Below are 16,777 nucleotides of genomic sequence, written 5' to 3'. Positions count from 1 at the left end.
ATCGCATTGGGGCATTGACTATCACATCGACCTCTGTTCATTTGTTAAACATTTCACAACCATTCCAGCACCTGAGTCTTCACAGGGTATTGCCTCCACACCATCTACTGAATTTATCACTCACCACCAACATGTATATTTTCCCCTCTCACCATCTTTATCAAGTCCACATCACCAAATGTTTAAATGGTCCTTCGGGAACTGGTATGTGACCTATAGGGTTCGATATTCCCTTTCTAACATTTGTCTGAGCACATATCTCGCATTGTAACAGGATGTAATCCATTGTCTTGTTCCCAATCCCAAAGGTGTAGCACTGGCACCTGCCTGTCCCCACTTCAGGGTCCCTTCGGGAAAGGGTTGCTCAGCAATGGTTACTGGGTGTGCATTTGAGGTAGGTTCCACCCCCAGTGGGTATCCTGGTCCCAGTCAGGGCTGGCACACGGTGTTTGGGATCATGAGGGCACTGGACATATTTGGTTTTCCCTGTAATTTGGATCGTGGTTGAGTCTGGTTCTGGCCATCCCAATAGAAAACCACAGCTCGCCTCTTTTGCGACTGGAAAATCCTGGACTTGTTCATATTGTTTGTCTGGATCATGTTGGCGACACCAGAAGGAATACATAGCAAAAGAATAGGGTTAGACTAAGGTGAGTCAGCTTCTTGATTATCCCTCAATTGTGGGCTGCATACCACTTCCCTCAGACAGATGGCCACTTATTTCAGTCTTATCACATAAGCCATTCATATTCAGGCCACTCCCAGAATTTTGCTGCATTTACATCTCTATCATTCTTTGGTCATATTGAGCAAATTGACCCAGTTTCTTCTTGTGGTCAGAGGCATGCTTCATTAACATTACTCTGATTCCGGGGATGGCCCTTGGTTTCGGATGGCTCAGACAGCTCATCCCCATGATATTGCCATTGACTGGATGTTTCATTTTCAAAATAAGGAAATACACTTAATGGGAGTGTTGCTGAACAAAGAGACTTTGGAATGCAGGTTCATAGTTCCTTGAAAGTAGAATCGCAAGTAGATAGGATATTGAAGAAGGTGTACAGGAGTTGGGAGGTCAGGTTGCAGCTGTACAGGACATTGGTTAGGACATTTTTGGAATAGTGCTTGCAATTCTGGTCTCCTTCCTATTGGAAGGATGGTGTGAAACTTGAAAGGGTTCAGAAAATATTTACAAGGATGTTGCCAGGGTTGGAGAATTTGAGCTACAGGGAGAGGCTGAATAGGCTAGGGCTGTTTTCCCTGGAGCGTCAGAGGCTGAGGGGTGACCTTATAGAGGTTTTGGATGTAGGTTTGCTCGCTGAGCTGGAAGGTTCATTTGCAGAAGTTTCATTAAGTTTCGTTACCCTACTAGGTAACATCTTCAGTGGGCCTCGGGCGAAGCAATGCTGAAAATTCCTGCTTTCTATTTATTAGCAGGAATTTTTAACATTGCTTCGCCTGAGGCCCACTGAAGATGTTACCTAGTAGGGTAACGAAACATCTGGAAATGTACCTTCCAGCTCAGCAAGCAAACCTACATCCAAAACCCCAACCTGAGCTACAAATCTTCTCAAAACTTGAAAAGACCTTATAGAGGTTTATAAAATCATGAGGGGCATGGATAGGATAAATAGACAAGGTCTCTTCCCTGGGGTGGGGGAGTCCAGAACTAGAGGGCATAGGTTTAGGATGAGAGAGGAAAGATATAAAAGAGACCTAAGGGGCAATGTTTTCACGCAGCAGGTGGTACATGTATGGAATGAGCTGCCAGAGGAAATAGTGGAGGCTAGTGCAATTGGAACATTTAAAAGGCATCTGGATGGGTATATGAGTAGGAAGGGTTTGGAGGGATATGGGCCGGGTGCTGGCAGGTGGGATTAGATTGGGTTTCAGATATCTGGTCGGCATGGATGAGTTGGACTGTAGGGTCTGTTTCCGTGCTGTACATCTCTATGACTGCTGGGAACAATCAGGAGTTATTAGGGGCTCAGTGAGTAATCTGGAATAAAATCCCCCATCCTTCATCTCTATCAGTGTCATCTCCATCCTCAAATAGGATCGGTATGCCAGACATAGGCTCGGGATTCCAAGTAAAACGTAAGTTCTTTTTTTACAGCTTTGTTGCATTAACCCTTTTTTATATTCCTCAGTCTTAGTAACCTTACACTGTTTCTCCTGTTCCCTTTGTTTTTCATCTACCCATTCACAGTCAGCTTTTAAAATCTCCCAGCTTTTGAGAGCTTCATCTGCTGTACAGACCTCTATCCCCTTATCACATACATAATTCCTTCAATTGACCAGTAAGGTATTTTTCATTTACTATCGGCTTTATCCTTCCATTCTTTAATTAATAATTAATCAATGTAGCCGTGCTTCAAAGTAACCATGAGGCAATGACACAAATCACTGACAATGTGTTAAGGTATAAAACCAATCGATCCTGCCAATTAATTCTGATTTTGTGATACAATTGGTTATTAAAAAATAATAACTAATATAATCATCATCTGTAACTCAGAGGTGGAAACTGAACAAGTGACGAAGATATTTTAAAAGTCATCAATATAACCTGGAAATTCATTTATTGAAAAAACAATTATAAAATGTAATATGTACACAGTTTCCAACTCTGAAAACCATTATAATTACCTGAAACTAGTCCCTTAATGTAAATTCCAGATTAGGTACCTTAAGTCATTGCTGATTTACAATGTTAAAGACTGTGAAATGACTGCAGCTGCATTAAAAGGTCTTGTCTACTCACGTAGGTACAAAATACAGAGGAACAAGATAGGCGGGCAGTATTTTGTTTGGATAATTTATTATTCGGTTAATTGATTCAATGCCTCTCCTCTGGGGCTCAGAGTTCCAGGAACTTTCCTTTCTTCTCTCTCTACCTGGCTTGCTCCCGCTCTCTGTCTCAGGGTTTGTTTCTGAGAAGATACACTTGTGTGTAAAGGACCTGCAGTACTGCTGAAGTCTCCCATGCCTCCCGCACACTCCCAAACAGTTCAATGGGAATGACACAGCAAGCACTTGCTAAGTCTGCTCCCCGTTCAAGAGACAAGGCAGCTGCACACTGTGCGGGAGCCCCCGCGCTGCCCTCATACACCTTCCCCAACCCCGTCCAACTGTGCCCCTGTCCATGTCCCCAACCCCCGTTTGACCTGGCCGCCCACTCCCTGCACCCTCGTGTGCCCCCTCCCCCCCACCCTCTGGGGCAGACGGACTGGATACCAACAGCAAGACAGCCGCTGCCTTTGTGGGGGGTGAGTCTCAAAATAACACACACACACTAACAACTTTTTACTGCAACGTTTTGACAAGTTCCACCTTTGTCCCATACAGGACAATGTTGGAGAGATTATCTGGGCAGGGGGATTTCGTGTACACCTGTGTGTAGAACTCCAAGGAAAGTGTTGGGAGAGAGAGAGAGAGAGAGAGAGAGAGAGAGAGAGAGAGAGAGAGTGGGTGGTTAGTCATTTGGAGACGGTGCCTGGGCTCTTATCAATGTCCAGGACTTGTTCTTGGCAGCATTTCCGTAAGCCGGGTTCATTTTTAATCATTGTAAACAAAAGACGTGATAAGTGTTGAAAACACCTCTTTATTATAATGTTTGTATCGGGAACTTGAGATCTTCTTCGGATAATCCGAAATTTGGATAATTGATATTCGGATAATCGAGGTTCCTCTGTACTTCCAATGCACAAATAATGGCCAAATCCGAAGACATAGATATTAACAATAGGATATTAAGTTTTATTACATGATTTTCACAACATAATGTTCAACCAAAACTTCAATTCTCAGTGAGGGAGGGAGATTGATATAGAGTAAAGCCACAATTGGCACTCCATAATCATCAATGAGATGCAGCAGCCTTAAGTGGAAACAAACGAGTCCGAAACAAAATGTTCATAATTTTCCGAAAACGATGTTATTGGTTTGCAATATTTTGGATCTATCTTTATACTTTCAGTTCTAAATATTTTTTAACTAAATTCTATAAAGTTCATTAATTCCTCGACTCAATGAGCAAATGTTAAAGTCTGAGGTGATTTTCCGCAATGTTATCAAAAAAAATTGAGCAGACACCTGCTGAGGCCAGGATTTACAGTGCGACTGCTTTTACTGCCTTTTGTCAAATCTTTGATTAGTCCAATGAGGTGAAGGGGGTGAAATTGATCTTTGACAGTAGCATGAAATTATGGGGGATTTGAGAGCATGTTTATACTGGTGTAAAATTGTAAAGTCATCTTCCTCCATATTAAACTGATTTGAATTTAAATAAGATTGGCTGTCATGTAAACATAAAATCTGATGAGTTAGAAATTGACAGTCGAGCAGTCATGGTCTGTAAGAAGAATGGGTGGGTTAACATTTCATTAGTATTACTTTTTTTTTTACAAAATTTGCATTTCATAATTGTTGATGCTTCCTTAAAACCCTTGAAAGAAATCATCTTAAATTTCCAAAGTGCAAATTAAATTCAAAACACTCCCGATCTCGAGCTCCAGGGAATAAAGCACAAACATTCAATCACCAACAAGCAAATGTGCATTCAAACCGGAGCACAAAGGGGCAAACTTTCTGTAAGCTACCCTGAATCAGTGCTGAGTCAGAGTCTCTCTCTCTCTCTCTCACACACACACACACACACACACACACACACACGAACCTTTCTGCAAGCTGCAAGCTGCTGACTCAGAATCTCTCTCTCTCTCTCACACACAGACTCACAGACCCTCGTGACTGGCGAGGTGGTATCCACAGGGACTTACTAACTCTACACTGCCATGCCTGAGCAGGCTCTTGCAACCGGTGAGGCGGTATCCACAGGGATGTACTAATACTACCCTGCTCGTGCAGAACCTCATGACTGGTGAGGCGGTATCCACAGGGCCTTACTAACACTGCCCTGCTCGTGCAGACCCTTGTGACCAGTGAGGCAGTATCCATAAGGACTTAATAATACCACGTGGAATTTTATATCCGACAATTTCTACTTTCTATTCCTACTTATCTCACTGCACAGTTTACTTGACTAATCCTATGAGTCTCCTCAAATTTCAATTTATTATTAACTCTTTGATTCTTTGGATCGGAGAGACCTTTCAGCAGCTTTTCTGCATCCCTGAGGACCTCCCTCACTTAACAGAATTTAATCTGAATGATCAAGAAGATGCTTATCTCTTTTTGTGGGTGGCCAGCCCTTATTCTGTCAGGCCTGGGAGGGTCCACGATGGACCAGGAAACATCCTCAGGCTGCTACCTCCTTTGTATAGGTCTCTTTCTGACCCTGCTCGCAGCGCCAATTCTGTTGTGGTTCATAGCACCATTTAGGAATGACCAGGAGATACAGAGAATTCCTCAAGATGATAAGCCTTTATTTGTGAACAAAAGTTGTGGCCAAGAGAGAAGTCAACCCCAAAAGCCCACCAACAGCAAGAGCACTTATGCTGTTCTAAAAGCCACACCCTATCTCCATTACATTAGCATAACCAATCGCACTAAGCCTATCTTATATCCCCTTAACCAATCAGAATCTGCCACAATTGTCTTCTAGGTTGCTGCAGACCATCACATTGTGCCATGGTTGTCTTTCTCCACCTTTTGTTACCTGACAGGCCACAGTCATGCAAGGCTGACTCGAGCACGCAACCCAAACCTTACACTTACACAACATCCCAACATGTATTACTTTGTAGTTATATATTCATATTTACCATTCGTGCAGTGCCTAACTGAGATTGGAAGGAGCACTGTCATTCAACTGTTCCATTTTTATGTAATACAGGAATAAGGTCTTTAAAGTTGTTCAAACACTTAATTAGATCATGATGGATATTTGGCAAACTACAAGAAACAAATTTTAGAGCCAATTGAACAGGTTAACGATTAGAGCCATATTGTATATGTCCCGGATTAATATTCATAGTTTTAATGAACAAAAGCAGTGAATCATAGAGCAGTGTCTGATCAAATTCTATAAATGTATGGATTACAAATCGGCTTTGCGCACACTTCTGTGAGAAAGTGGATGGGGTATTTATGTCAGAATTGGTTGCACCGAGGGGAGGATGCTCTCTTCTTTCCCACCTTGGTCTCAGGGGTCACCACTTGCAGTGACTCAAATAAGTAGGCATTGGCACTTGTCCCAAACCCCTCATTTAAAATAGAGATCAAAGTCCCAGAGGCAATGGGTGAGACCTTCAGGCTCCCAGGCTCTTGCCAAAGGCAAATGTGTACCAAGTGATGATTTCACCACAGCAATTAAACAAAAACTTGCTCTAAGAAAGAGGACAGACGCACCTCAATCACAGCACCGAGGGGGAGAAAGAAATCAATCCCACTGAGCTGCTGTACACAAATGATGTAGAAAGTGTGAAAATGATAAACTAATGTGTGTTACTGTAAGTGCATAGGATAACTATATAGAATTAAACTCTTTCTTCTGACATAAGCAGCAGAAAAGGAAAAATGAAGGGAGACCAAACGCAATGCTCAGATTAAACTAGAACTGTACTGATTGAACGGTTTCTTTACTGTTTAACACTTTAACACCCACAGGAGGTTTTACCAACAACATACTAATGCAAAGAATGGTAGCCAGTACTCCACCCAAACTGTGCCCCAAGAACCAAATTTAATTGCACCACCTTTATTCCTACTTTCACCTGTTGTTTTGATGGAAAAGGTCAAAGCTTTTCTTCATGGTCAGGGACATTGAGTTATTTTCTCAAAACATTCCCTCAACTTTCTGATGTAATGATGGAGAGGTTCAAATGACATTATATAGGGTCACAGGAGGGAAGAAGATGACAGGCCAAGGATAGAATATTGAAGATTACACAATGCTGGAATGAGCTATATTTTATGGAATTTGAAAATCGTGAAGAGTTTATAAGACCTTTTCAGATGGATTAAGTGTTTTGAGTAGAGTGCACAATAGAACGGAGCCCATGAAAGATGTATTTTATAATAAGGAAGGGTTGTCTATGGCACAGCACTTATATAGACAGTATAATCAAAAGATTTTAGGTATGAAAGGGGTCGTGGTATTTCCCTCTGTGACAATGATGTGACCTTTCATTACTTAGGCCCAAGTCCCAGTTGTACTTCCATTTGCTCCTTCAGTTTGTATTTTTGAATCTGTAAGAACACAAAAAAAAACAAACTCAAGCAATGTATTTTCAAGATAGAAAATGGTCAATTGAAACTAACAAGGTTGTCACTTTCCAGGGATCAATCATGCCCAGCCACCTTCTCTGTACAATCCCCAATCATTTTGTACCCATAACCAAAATCACCTCACAACTTTCTACCCATTTCCCTCAATCTCACTTTGGCTTCATACCATCATAGCTCTCAAATTATTGCGAGAGAATCGAACGATGTGTTTAGTATTGTGCAGTGGGTCTCTCAGAGTGGGACAATGGGTTGGGTATTGACCATTTGGTCTCTCAGAGTGAGACAATGGGTTGGGTTTTGAGCACTGAGTCTCTTGCAGTGGGACAGTGGGTTGGGTTTCCAGCACTGGGTCTCTGAATGGGACAATGTGCTGGGTTTTGAGCACTGGGTGAGGTGTCGGAAGACTGGAGGTTGGCAAACGTGGTGCCACTGTTTAAGAAGGGCAGTAAAGACAAGCCAGGGAACTATAGGCCGGTAAGCCTGACCTCAGTGGTGGGCAAGTTGTTGGAGGGAATCCTAAGGGACAGGATGTACATGTATTTGGAAAGGCAAGGGCCGTTTCAGGATAGTCAACATGGCTTTGTGCATGGGAAATCATGTCTCACAAACTTGATTGAGTTTTTTGAAGAAGTAACAAAGAAGATTGATGAAGGCAGAGCAGTAGATGTGATCTATTTGGACTTCAGTAAGGCGTTCGACAAAGTTCCCCATGGGAGACTGTTTAGCAAGGTTAGATCTCATGGAATACAGGGAGAACTAGCCATTTGGATACAGAACTGGTTCAAAGGTAGAAGACAGAGGGTGGTGGTGGAGGGTTGTTTTTCAGACTGGAGGCCTGTGACCAGTGGAGTGACACAAGGATCGGTGCTGGGCCCTCTACTTTTTGTCATTTACATAAATGATTTGGATGCAAGCATAAGAGGCACAGTTAGTAAGTTTGCAGATGACACCAACATTGGAGGTGTACTGGACAGAGAAGAGGGTTACCTCAGATTACAACAGGATCTGGACCAGATGGGCCAATGGGCTGAGAAGTGGCAGATGGAGTTTAATTCAGATAAATGCGAGGTGCTGCATTTTGGGAAAGCAAATCTTATCAGGATGTATACACTTAATGGTAAGGTCCTAGGGAGTGTTGCTGAACAAAGATACCTTGGAGTACAGGTTCATAGCTCCTTGAAAGTGGAGTCGCAGGTAGATAGGATAATGAAGAAGGCATTTGGTCAAGAGTATTGAGTACAGGAGTTGGGAGGTCATGTTGCGGCTGTACAGGACATTGGTTAGGCCACTGTTGGAATATTGTGTGCAATTCTGGTCTCCTTCTTATCGGAAAGATGTTGTGAAACTTGAAAGGGTTCAGAAATGATTTACAAGGATGTTGCCAGGGTTGGAGGATCTGAACTACAGGGAGAGGCTGAACAGGCTGGGGCTGTTTTCCTTGGAGTGTTGGAGGCTGAGGGGTGACCTTATAGAGGTTTATAAAATTATGAGGGGCATGGATAGGATAAATAGGCAAAGTCTTTTCCCTGGGGTCGGGGAGTCCAGAAATAGAGGGCATAGGTTTAGATGAGAGGGCAAAGATATAAAATAGACCTAAGGGACAACTTTTTCACGTAGAGGGTAGTACGTGTATAGAATGAGCTGCCAGAGGATGCGTTGGAGGCTGGTACAATTGCAACATTTAAGAGGCATTTGGATGTGTATATGAATAGGAAGGGTTTGGAGGGTTATGGGCCGGGTGCTGGCAGGTGGGTCTAGATTGGGTTGGGTTATCTGATCGGCATGCTCGGGTTGGACCGAAGGGTCCGTTTCCGTGCTGTACATCTCTATGACTCTATGAGTGGGATAGTGGTTTGGATTTTCAGCACTGGGTTTGTCGGAATGGGATAATGGGTTGGGTTTTCAATGCTGGGTCTCCCAGAGTGGGACAGTGTTGGTTTGTGAGCACTGGGTCTCTTGGAGTGGGAGAATGGGTTGAGTTTAGAGCACAGGGTCTCTGAATGGGACAGTGGGTTGGGTTTAGAGCACTGGGTCTCACGGAATGGGACAATGGGTTGGGTTTTCAGCATTGGGTCTCTCAGAATGGGACAATGGGTTGGGTTTAGAGCACTGGGTCTCTGAATGGGACAATGGGTTGGGTTTAGAGCACTGGGTCTCACGGAGTGGGACAATGGGTTGGGTTTGGAGCACTGGGTCTCTCGGAGTGGGACAGTATGTTGGGCTTTGATTGCTAGGTCTCTGAATGGGACAATGTGTTGGGTTTTGAGCCCTGGGTCTCTCAGAGCAGGACAGTGGGTTGGGTTTTGAGCACTGCATACGACAAGGTTTTTTTTTAAAATGTGAATTCTTGCTGAGGGGGTGGTTTGGTCTAAAACAAAGGGAACCAGTGATCACTAGGTTGTATGCTGAAACCACCTTGGTGAAGATCAGTAAATTCAGCTGAATTTATCAAACTTGGGCCAGTTCAGTTACTCACAATCTGAGCTTTTATAAATATCCTTCTGTTCTACTCTGCTTCTGCGAAAGGTCCAAATGCAAATTTGATGTATGAGGTTCTAAAGCTATGTCCTGGGCTGATTTCCCATTCCTGAGCTTGAGGAGTGCCTTCTCTTGTGGTCCCAGCAGTTTGAAGCATGCAACCAACCCCCTTAAAATACAAAGTAAGGAAGTGTACTCACACCGCTTAGACTCAGTACCCCACTGCATGTGAATTCAGGTTTCAGTGACCATTGTCCAGTGTCCACCCAGAAGGCAGTGCAGACCCTTCACCTTCTACTTCTTAGACGAGAATACTATCTCTGAGCCAAAAGTTCACTCAATAATAAATGCAATACCCATCAGTTCCACCCATTAGTACATCATGGAATCCAATTACAGCATTAGACTTGGAACCCCACATTGATTGTAGGCGTTGGAGCACATGTGAATGTTCTCTAAGTCCAGATGGTGTTGCAGAAATACTTTTACTTTACTTTTTCAGCTTTCAGAAATGAATATTGTCTTTCCAGGTTTACTGCTACTGTACGTACCTTCCCAGTTGGAGTCCGAGGGAAATCATTGACAAACACCATGTACCGTGGGATCTTGAAATGGGAGATCTGTCAGGAACACAGAAATTGGATAGTTTCAAAATGCTGCTTCATTTTTTCTCTCCCATATCCCTCAAATCGAAATGATGGAGTGATGGTGGACTACGAAGAAAACCTTCCTGTCTTTCTCAGCCTATTTTATTCATTCCCATCCCAAGGCACTAAGTTCCATCGTATTCACTCCTGTCTTGGCATTCAGCACAATCAGAGTCACCAACATGTGGCCACAATCCCTCAACACCAAGTCCCTGTTCTACCTTTGGTGGGTCAACACAGACCATTTGGAGTAGCAACATGACCCCATCTTAAAGAATCGAATGTGATCTCAAGCCATGCTGAACTTTTCTGAAGTGGTGACTTCTAATATTACCATGATCCAGCTATTTTTCAAACTTGAAAGATCACATGATAAATTTCCCTACGACATATATCCACCTACTATCTTACTGATTTGGAACATCATTAAGGGAATCTTGAATTCAGAACAATCTTGTTTCCCTACATTCTAATTTAAATGGCCAAAATAGAACAAAGAAATGGCAGAGGAATTAAATGGGTACTTCAGATCTGTGTTCACTGGGGAAGACACAAGCAATCTCCCTGAGATAACAGTGGCTGAAGGACCTGAACTTAAGGGAATTTATATTTGCCAGGATTTGGTGTTGGAGAGACTGTTAGGTCTGAAGGTTGATAAGTCTCCTGGACCTGATGGCCTGCATCCCAGGGTACTGAAGGAGGTGGCTCGGGAAATCGTGGATGCGCTGGTGATTATTTTCCAGAGTTCAATAGAATCGGGGTCGGTTCCTGAGGATTGGAGGGCAGCTAATGTTGTGCCACTTTTTAAGAAGGGTGGGCAGGAGAAAGCAGGAAATTATAGACCAGTTAGTCTGACCTCAGTGGTGGGAAAGATGCTGGAGTCTATTATAAAGGATGAAATTACGGCACATCTGGATAATAGTAACAGGATAGGACAGAGTCAGCATGGATTTATGAAGGGGAAATCATGCTTGACTAATCTTCTTGAATTTTTTGAGGATGTAACTCGGAAGATGGACGAGGGAGATCCAGTGGATGTAGTGTACCTGGACTTTCAGAAAGCTTTTGATAAAGTCCCACACAAGAGGTTAGTGAGTAAAATTAGGGCGCACGGTATTGGGGGCAAAGTACTTGATTGGATAGAGAATTGGTTGGCTAATAGGAAACAAAGGGTAGTGATTAACGGCTCCATTTCGGAATGGCGGGCAGTGACCAGTGGGGTACCGCAGGGATCCGTGCTGGGTCCGCAGCTTTTTACAATATATGTAAATGATATAGAAGATGGTATCAGCAATAACATTAGCAAATTTGCTGATGATACAAAGCTGGGTGGTAGGGTGAAATGTGATGAGTATGTTAGGAGATTACAGGGTGACCTGGACAAGTTAGGTGAGTGGGCAGATGCATGGCAGATGCAGTTTAATGTGGATAAATGTCTGGTTATCCACTTTGGTGGCAAGAACAGGAAGGCAGATTACTACCTCAATGGTATCAAATTAGGTAAAGGGGCTGTTCAGAGAGATCTGGGTGTTCTTGTCCACCAGTCAATGAAGGTAAGCATGCAGGTACAGCAGGCAGTGAAGAAGGCTAATAGCATGCTGGCCTTCATAACAAGAGGAATTGAGTATAGAAGCAAAGAGGTGCTTCTGCAGCTGTACAGGGCCCTGGTGAGACCACACCTGGAGTACTGTGTACAGTTCTGGTCTCCAAATTTGAGGAAAGACATTCTGGCTATTGAGGGAGTGCAGCGTAGGTTCACGAGGTCAATTCCTGGAATGGCAGGATTGCCTTACACGGAAAGACTGAAGCGACTGGGCTTGTATACCCTTGAGTTTAGAAGACTGAGAGGGGATTTGATTGAAACGTATAGGATTATGAAAGGATTGGACACTCTGGCAGGAGGAAACATATTTCCGCTGATGGGTGAGTCCCGAACCAGAGGACACAACTTAAAAATACAGGGTAGACCATTTAGGACAGAGATGAGGAGAAACTACTTCACCCAGAGAGTGGTGGCTGTGTGGAATGCTCTGCCCCAGAGGGCAGTGGAGGCCCAGTCTCTGGATTCATTTAAGAAAGAATTGGATAGAGCTCTTAAAGATAGTGGAGTCAATGGTTATGGAGATAAGGCTGGAACAGGATACTGATTGGGAATGATCAGCCATGATCATATTGAATGGCGGTGCAGGCTTGAAGGGCTGAATGGCCTACTCCTGCATCTATTGTCTATTGTCTATTGTCTATTGTCATAATTCCACAGACCCACCATTCTCTGATGACTGGCATCTCTTGTGGTTGTGAATTCCATTGCTGACATCACAAATTGCAGAAAATAACCTGGAGTGGTGGCTGCTGGGACTTCATTAGGAATCATCGCTGGAACCTTGGCTTCAATTATTTGAGAATATGTTTGGAGTCACAGCCAATGGGGATCACAGGAGTGGGTGAGGAGGTTACATTCAATACTGACTTCCCTGTCACCCTAGCCCCTTCAGTACCTTAGTAGGCAGCCTGCTGACCTCGCAGTTTTCTGGGCATCTTGTGGGAATCACAGGAAAGCCATGTGACTCCCATTTATGCCATTACCAAGTCTAAATGACATCCGGCCATCGGAGGACAGGTTTCCTCATCGAAGCCTCTTCTTGTCTCTGACTCAATTAGAAGAAAGATTCCCCTCTGCCAGGACATTTCTCAGCAAAATCAGCTGAATTAATTTTTCAGCACCTTGACCTACAATGCTCACCTCTCTGACTAACATCATGTATTCTAATGACTCTCTATATCCATTGTGAAGAGGACTGTATGTTGATAATATTATTGCTGACCACATTTAAGTATGATCTACAAAAGCATGTACCTGTCCTTTACAGTACGTTTTAATCTCCTCAGCTGTACATTCCATTCCGTCGTTCACTTTCACACAGGCACAGAGCTCTTCACCCATCTTGTAATCATACACTCCTACCACCTGCCAACAGAAAATGGAGTTAGCTCCCATCAAACAGACACAACCACACCCCTTACCTACCATCTGCACACTGCATCCTGTCATAGACTTACCACTGAGCTAGAAGAATTCTTCAAATGTAAGGAGATTTTCTTTTAGCTATATATCACAACCTCTACAATAAACAGGGAGATTGTGAACTTAGATTTAGGGAATCAACCTGAGTGGTTGGAAAGAGAATCAGTGGAAAATATTTTAGTTGTAACAATCATAACTCAATTCAATTTAAAGAAGTTATGAAAAAAGATAAATATCAAAACATTTAAAATGTTTAATTTGGGGAAGGCCAATTTAACTAACCTGAGATATTACTGAACAAAAATGGACTTGAAACAGCTATTTGAAGGTGAATCAGTGTCAGAGTTTGCGAAGGCATTCAGAACAGTTTGTTCCTACTAGGAGAATGAGTCTGGTCACAAACATAGACTACGTGTAAATGTCAAAGAGCTTGGAGTAGGATAAGGCAAAAAGAAAGCATATGTTGAAAAATGTGGTGCTGGAAAAACAAAGCAGGCCAGGCAGCATCCGAGGAGCAGGAGAATAGGAGAGCTTCTTCAAGGTAGGCATCCTTGCAAGAGGATTCGCAGTAGGTACGTTTCAGGCATAAGCTCTTCTTCAGGAATCCTGCAGATGCTGGAGTACCAGAATTGAAAAATGTGGTGCTGGATCAGAGCAGATACAACACAGGTCATTATACACTCTATGTAACATAGTCCAGTTCTCTCGAAAGCTATTTTTAACAGCATACTAAACCAAGTAATTTGATAAGTGAAAATTTTAAGAATTTAAAAAGTTAATCTTTTTCTAAAATGTAGTTAGGATTTCGATTCAGCTTTTAACATAACAATAACAAATGACATGAACATGCAACAGCGTTGTTACTTGTAATTCATGCACTATTTGGGAATTTCTGTCAAAATATACTGCAGAGGGTAGAGAGTAAGCCAGAAGTTATGGCACAGGTTGGTCACAACAATAAAAAGAGAACATGTGCTGAGTTTCTTTGATCAGACTTTCAGGAGGTAAGGATGAGGTTTAAAAAGTAAGCCTTCAAATCCTGAGGAAAAGTCCAGTTAAAAACAATACTTGGAAATGAACGTACTGGTCAAACTGGACCTTCATTTTGAGGCAGAGAAGACAAGACGGATGGCTATTTGTCATTCATCAATTTTACTGGCTTTTCCTTCACCACATACAAAACAGAGTAGAAAAAGAAAATAGGAAAGATCAACCCATGCCTTGAAGCATGATGTAGGAGGGAAGGTTTCAGCTTCTGGGACCAGTTCTGAGGCAAGAGGCAACTATCTAAAGTGATAGAATCATAGAGATCTAAGGGAAACAGACTCTTCAGTCCAACTCGTCCATGCTGACCAGCTATCCCAACTGACTCTAGTCTCATTTACCAACACATGGCCCATATCCCTCTAAACCTTTCCTATTCATATACCTATCCAGATGCCTTTTAAATGCTGCAATTGTACCAGCCTCCACCACTTCCTCTGGCAGCTCATTCCATACATGCACCACCCTCTGCATGAAAAAGTTGCCCCTTAGGTCCCTTAAAAATTTTCCCCTCTCACCCTAAACCTCTAGTTCTGGACTCCCCCACCCCAGGGAAAAGACTTTATCTATTTATCCTATCGATGCCCCTCATGATTTTAGAAATTTCTATAAAGTCACTCCTCAGCCTTCAATGCTCCAGAGAAAACAGCCACAGCCTATTCAGCCTCTCCCTATAGCTCAAATCCTCCAATCCTGGCAACATCCTTGGAAATCTTTTCTGAACCCCTTCAAGTTTCACAACAGCCTTCCGATATGAGGGAGACTGGAATCACATGCAATATTCCATAAGTGGCTTAACTAATGCCCTGTACAGCTGCAACATGACCTCCCAACTCCTATACTCAGTGCTCTGACCAATAAAGGAAAGCATACCAAATGCCTTCTTCACCATCCTATCTACCTGTGACTCCACTTTCAAGGAGTCTTTTAAGTCTTTCAAAAGAGAATTGGATGATTATGAGAAGAGATAAAGAATTGCAGAGCACTGGGGAAAGGATGTGGAAATGTCACTGATTGGATTGCTCTTGCAAAGAGCTGGTACAGTCATAATAGGCTGAATGGCCTCTTTCTGTGCTGCAACAATTCTATGATTCCATAGATTGTGTGATTTCTCCCCATAAGTTAAACTTGAGAGTTCAGCTATCATTCTAGGGTCAAGACGTCCTTCCTGCAGCCCAGCATTGTATGCAAGAATCCAGCTAAGTGTAAAGAAGGGTTTTGTATGGTTGAAGCATAATTTCCTAAAGCCTTTTAACCTAGTCCTCTAGGTATAGATTTAGTATTTCATCAACTTTTTAAATCATCAATTGTTCCTATTAATGGCATTTTCATGATGTATGTATCTTGCCCATCACCACTTCCACACCCCAAATTATTTGCTTTTCCACTGTTTCTAGTCTTTCACCATGTATTAAGTATGCCTTTTCTCTACTTATGGTTCAATCTAGGTAGTCTACAGTGTTGCCTATCTTTGAATAATTGGAAAATTTGGAAATATGAACTTTCAAAATAATTGTTTAAGTCAGTGATGAAGATAAATAGCTGAGGCATCAGCACAGATCTTTGTGGAATTCTAACAGTCACAAGCTGCCTATGAGAGTACCTCTTATTCTCCCTACCACCTCTCCTGACAGTTAGGCAATTTTATAATCAGGTTAATAGTTAACTTTCAATTCTGCAAGCTTCAACTTTAGTTAATAGCCTTGATGAGGAGTCTTATTCATTGCCTTCTAGAAGTCTAAATGAATGACATCAATTGACATTCCCCTTAGTCACCTCTTCAGAAAATGTGAAGAGGTCAGGTGTGACCTACCTTTTACCAACCCACTCGAGCTGGTTCCAGCAAGAATACTGTACCTCCATTAGTATAAACTGTAGTTTAAATCACTTACCTGGACTTCATGTATTTTTGGATGTGTGTGCAGAAATGCTTCCACTTCTGCTGGATAAATGTTCTCTCCTCCACGTATAACTATATCTTTACATCGGCCAACAATCCGACAGTAACCATATGCATCAAGTTTGGCAATATCACTGAAAGTGCAGGACCAAATAATTAACACTGCATTTCTGCAAATTTTACATGAAATCATCAGCAGTCAAAACTAGAGTTTAATTGCTAGCTCTCTATGGAGCAATGAAATACAGGAGACCGGAGGCTATTGGCCTTCTCTTGATAAATGTATGTCTCAGTCACATGGAATATGATGTCTCAGCTTTGCATCTCGGTCAGGCTTCAGTTAAGGTTCTCAGCCACGCGAGTGTACTAATTCTGTAATTGACGTCAGTACCCCAAAGGCACATCCCAATAGAAATATTCAGTGTAGAAGAGACCCTTTGGCCTACTGAGTCTGCACCAATGCACGAGAAGCACCTGACCTTCAACCTAATC

The 16,777-nt window shown here is 42.6% G+C and overlaps 1 protein-coding gene across 1 annotated transcript in view; it reads right to left on the bottom strand.

Moving 5' to 3' along the window:
• Positions 1 to 3,584: 3,584 nt before the first annotated feature.
• The window catches only part of acsf2 (acyl-CoA synthetase family member 2), a 177,175-nt gene continuing 163,982 nt past the window's right edge, over positions 3,585 to 16,777 (bottom strand). Inside the window, exons 13-16 of the mRNA XM_072558419.1 lie at positions 16,278 to 16,419; positions 13,174 to 13,284; positions 10,221 to 10,289; positions 3,585 to 7,152 (exon numbers count right to left, since the gene is read on the bottom strand). Coding sequence (XP_072414520.1) covers positions 7,093 to 7,152; positions 10,221 to 10,289; positions 13,174 to 13,284; positions 16,278 to 16,419 — 382 coding nt within the window. The 3' untranslated portion in view covers positions 3,585 to 7,092. The remainder of the gene's footprint in view (positions 7,153 to 10,220; positions 10,290 to 13,173; positions 13,285 to 16,277; positions 16,420 to 16,777) is intronic.

This window comes from Chiloscyllium punctatum, chromosome 39, assembly GCF_047496795.1.
Source record: "Chiloscyllium punctatum isolate Juve2018m chromosome 39, sChiPun1.3, whole genome shotgun sequence".
Taxonomy (NCBI): Eukaryota; Metazoa; Chordata; class Chondrichthyes; order Orectolobiformes; family Hemiscylliidae; genus Chiloscyllium; species Chiloscyllium punctatum.
The sequence above is the reverse complement of the archived record's forward strand: the minus strand, read 5'-3'. Positions and strand labels throughout refer to the sequence as shown.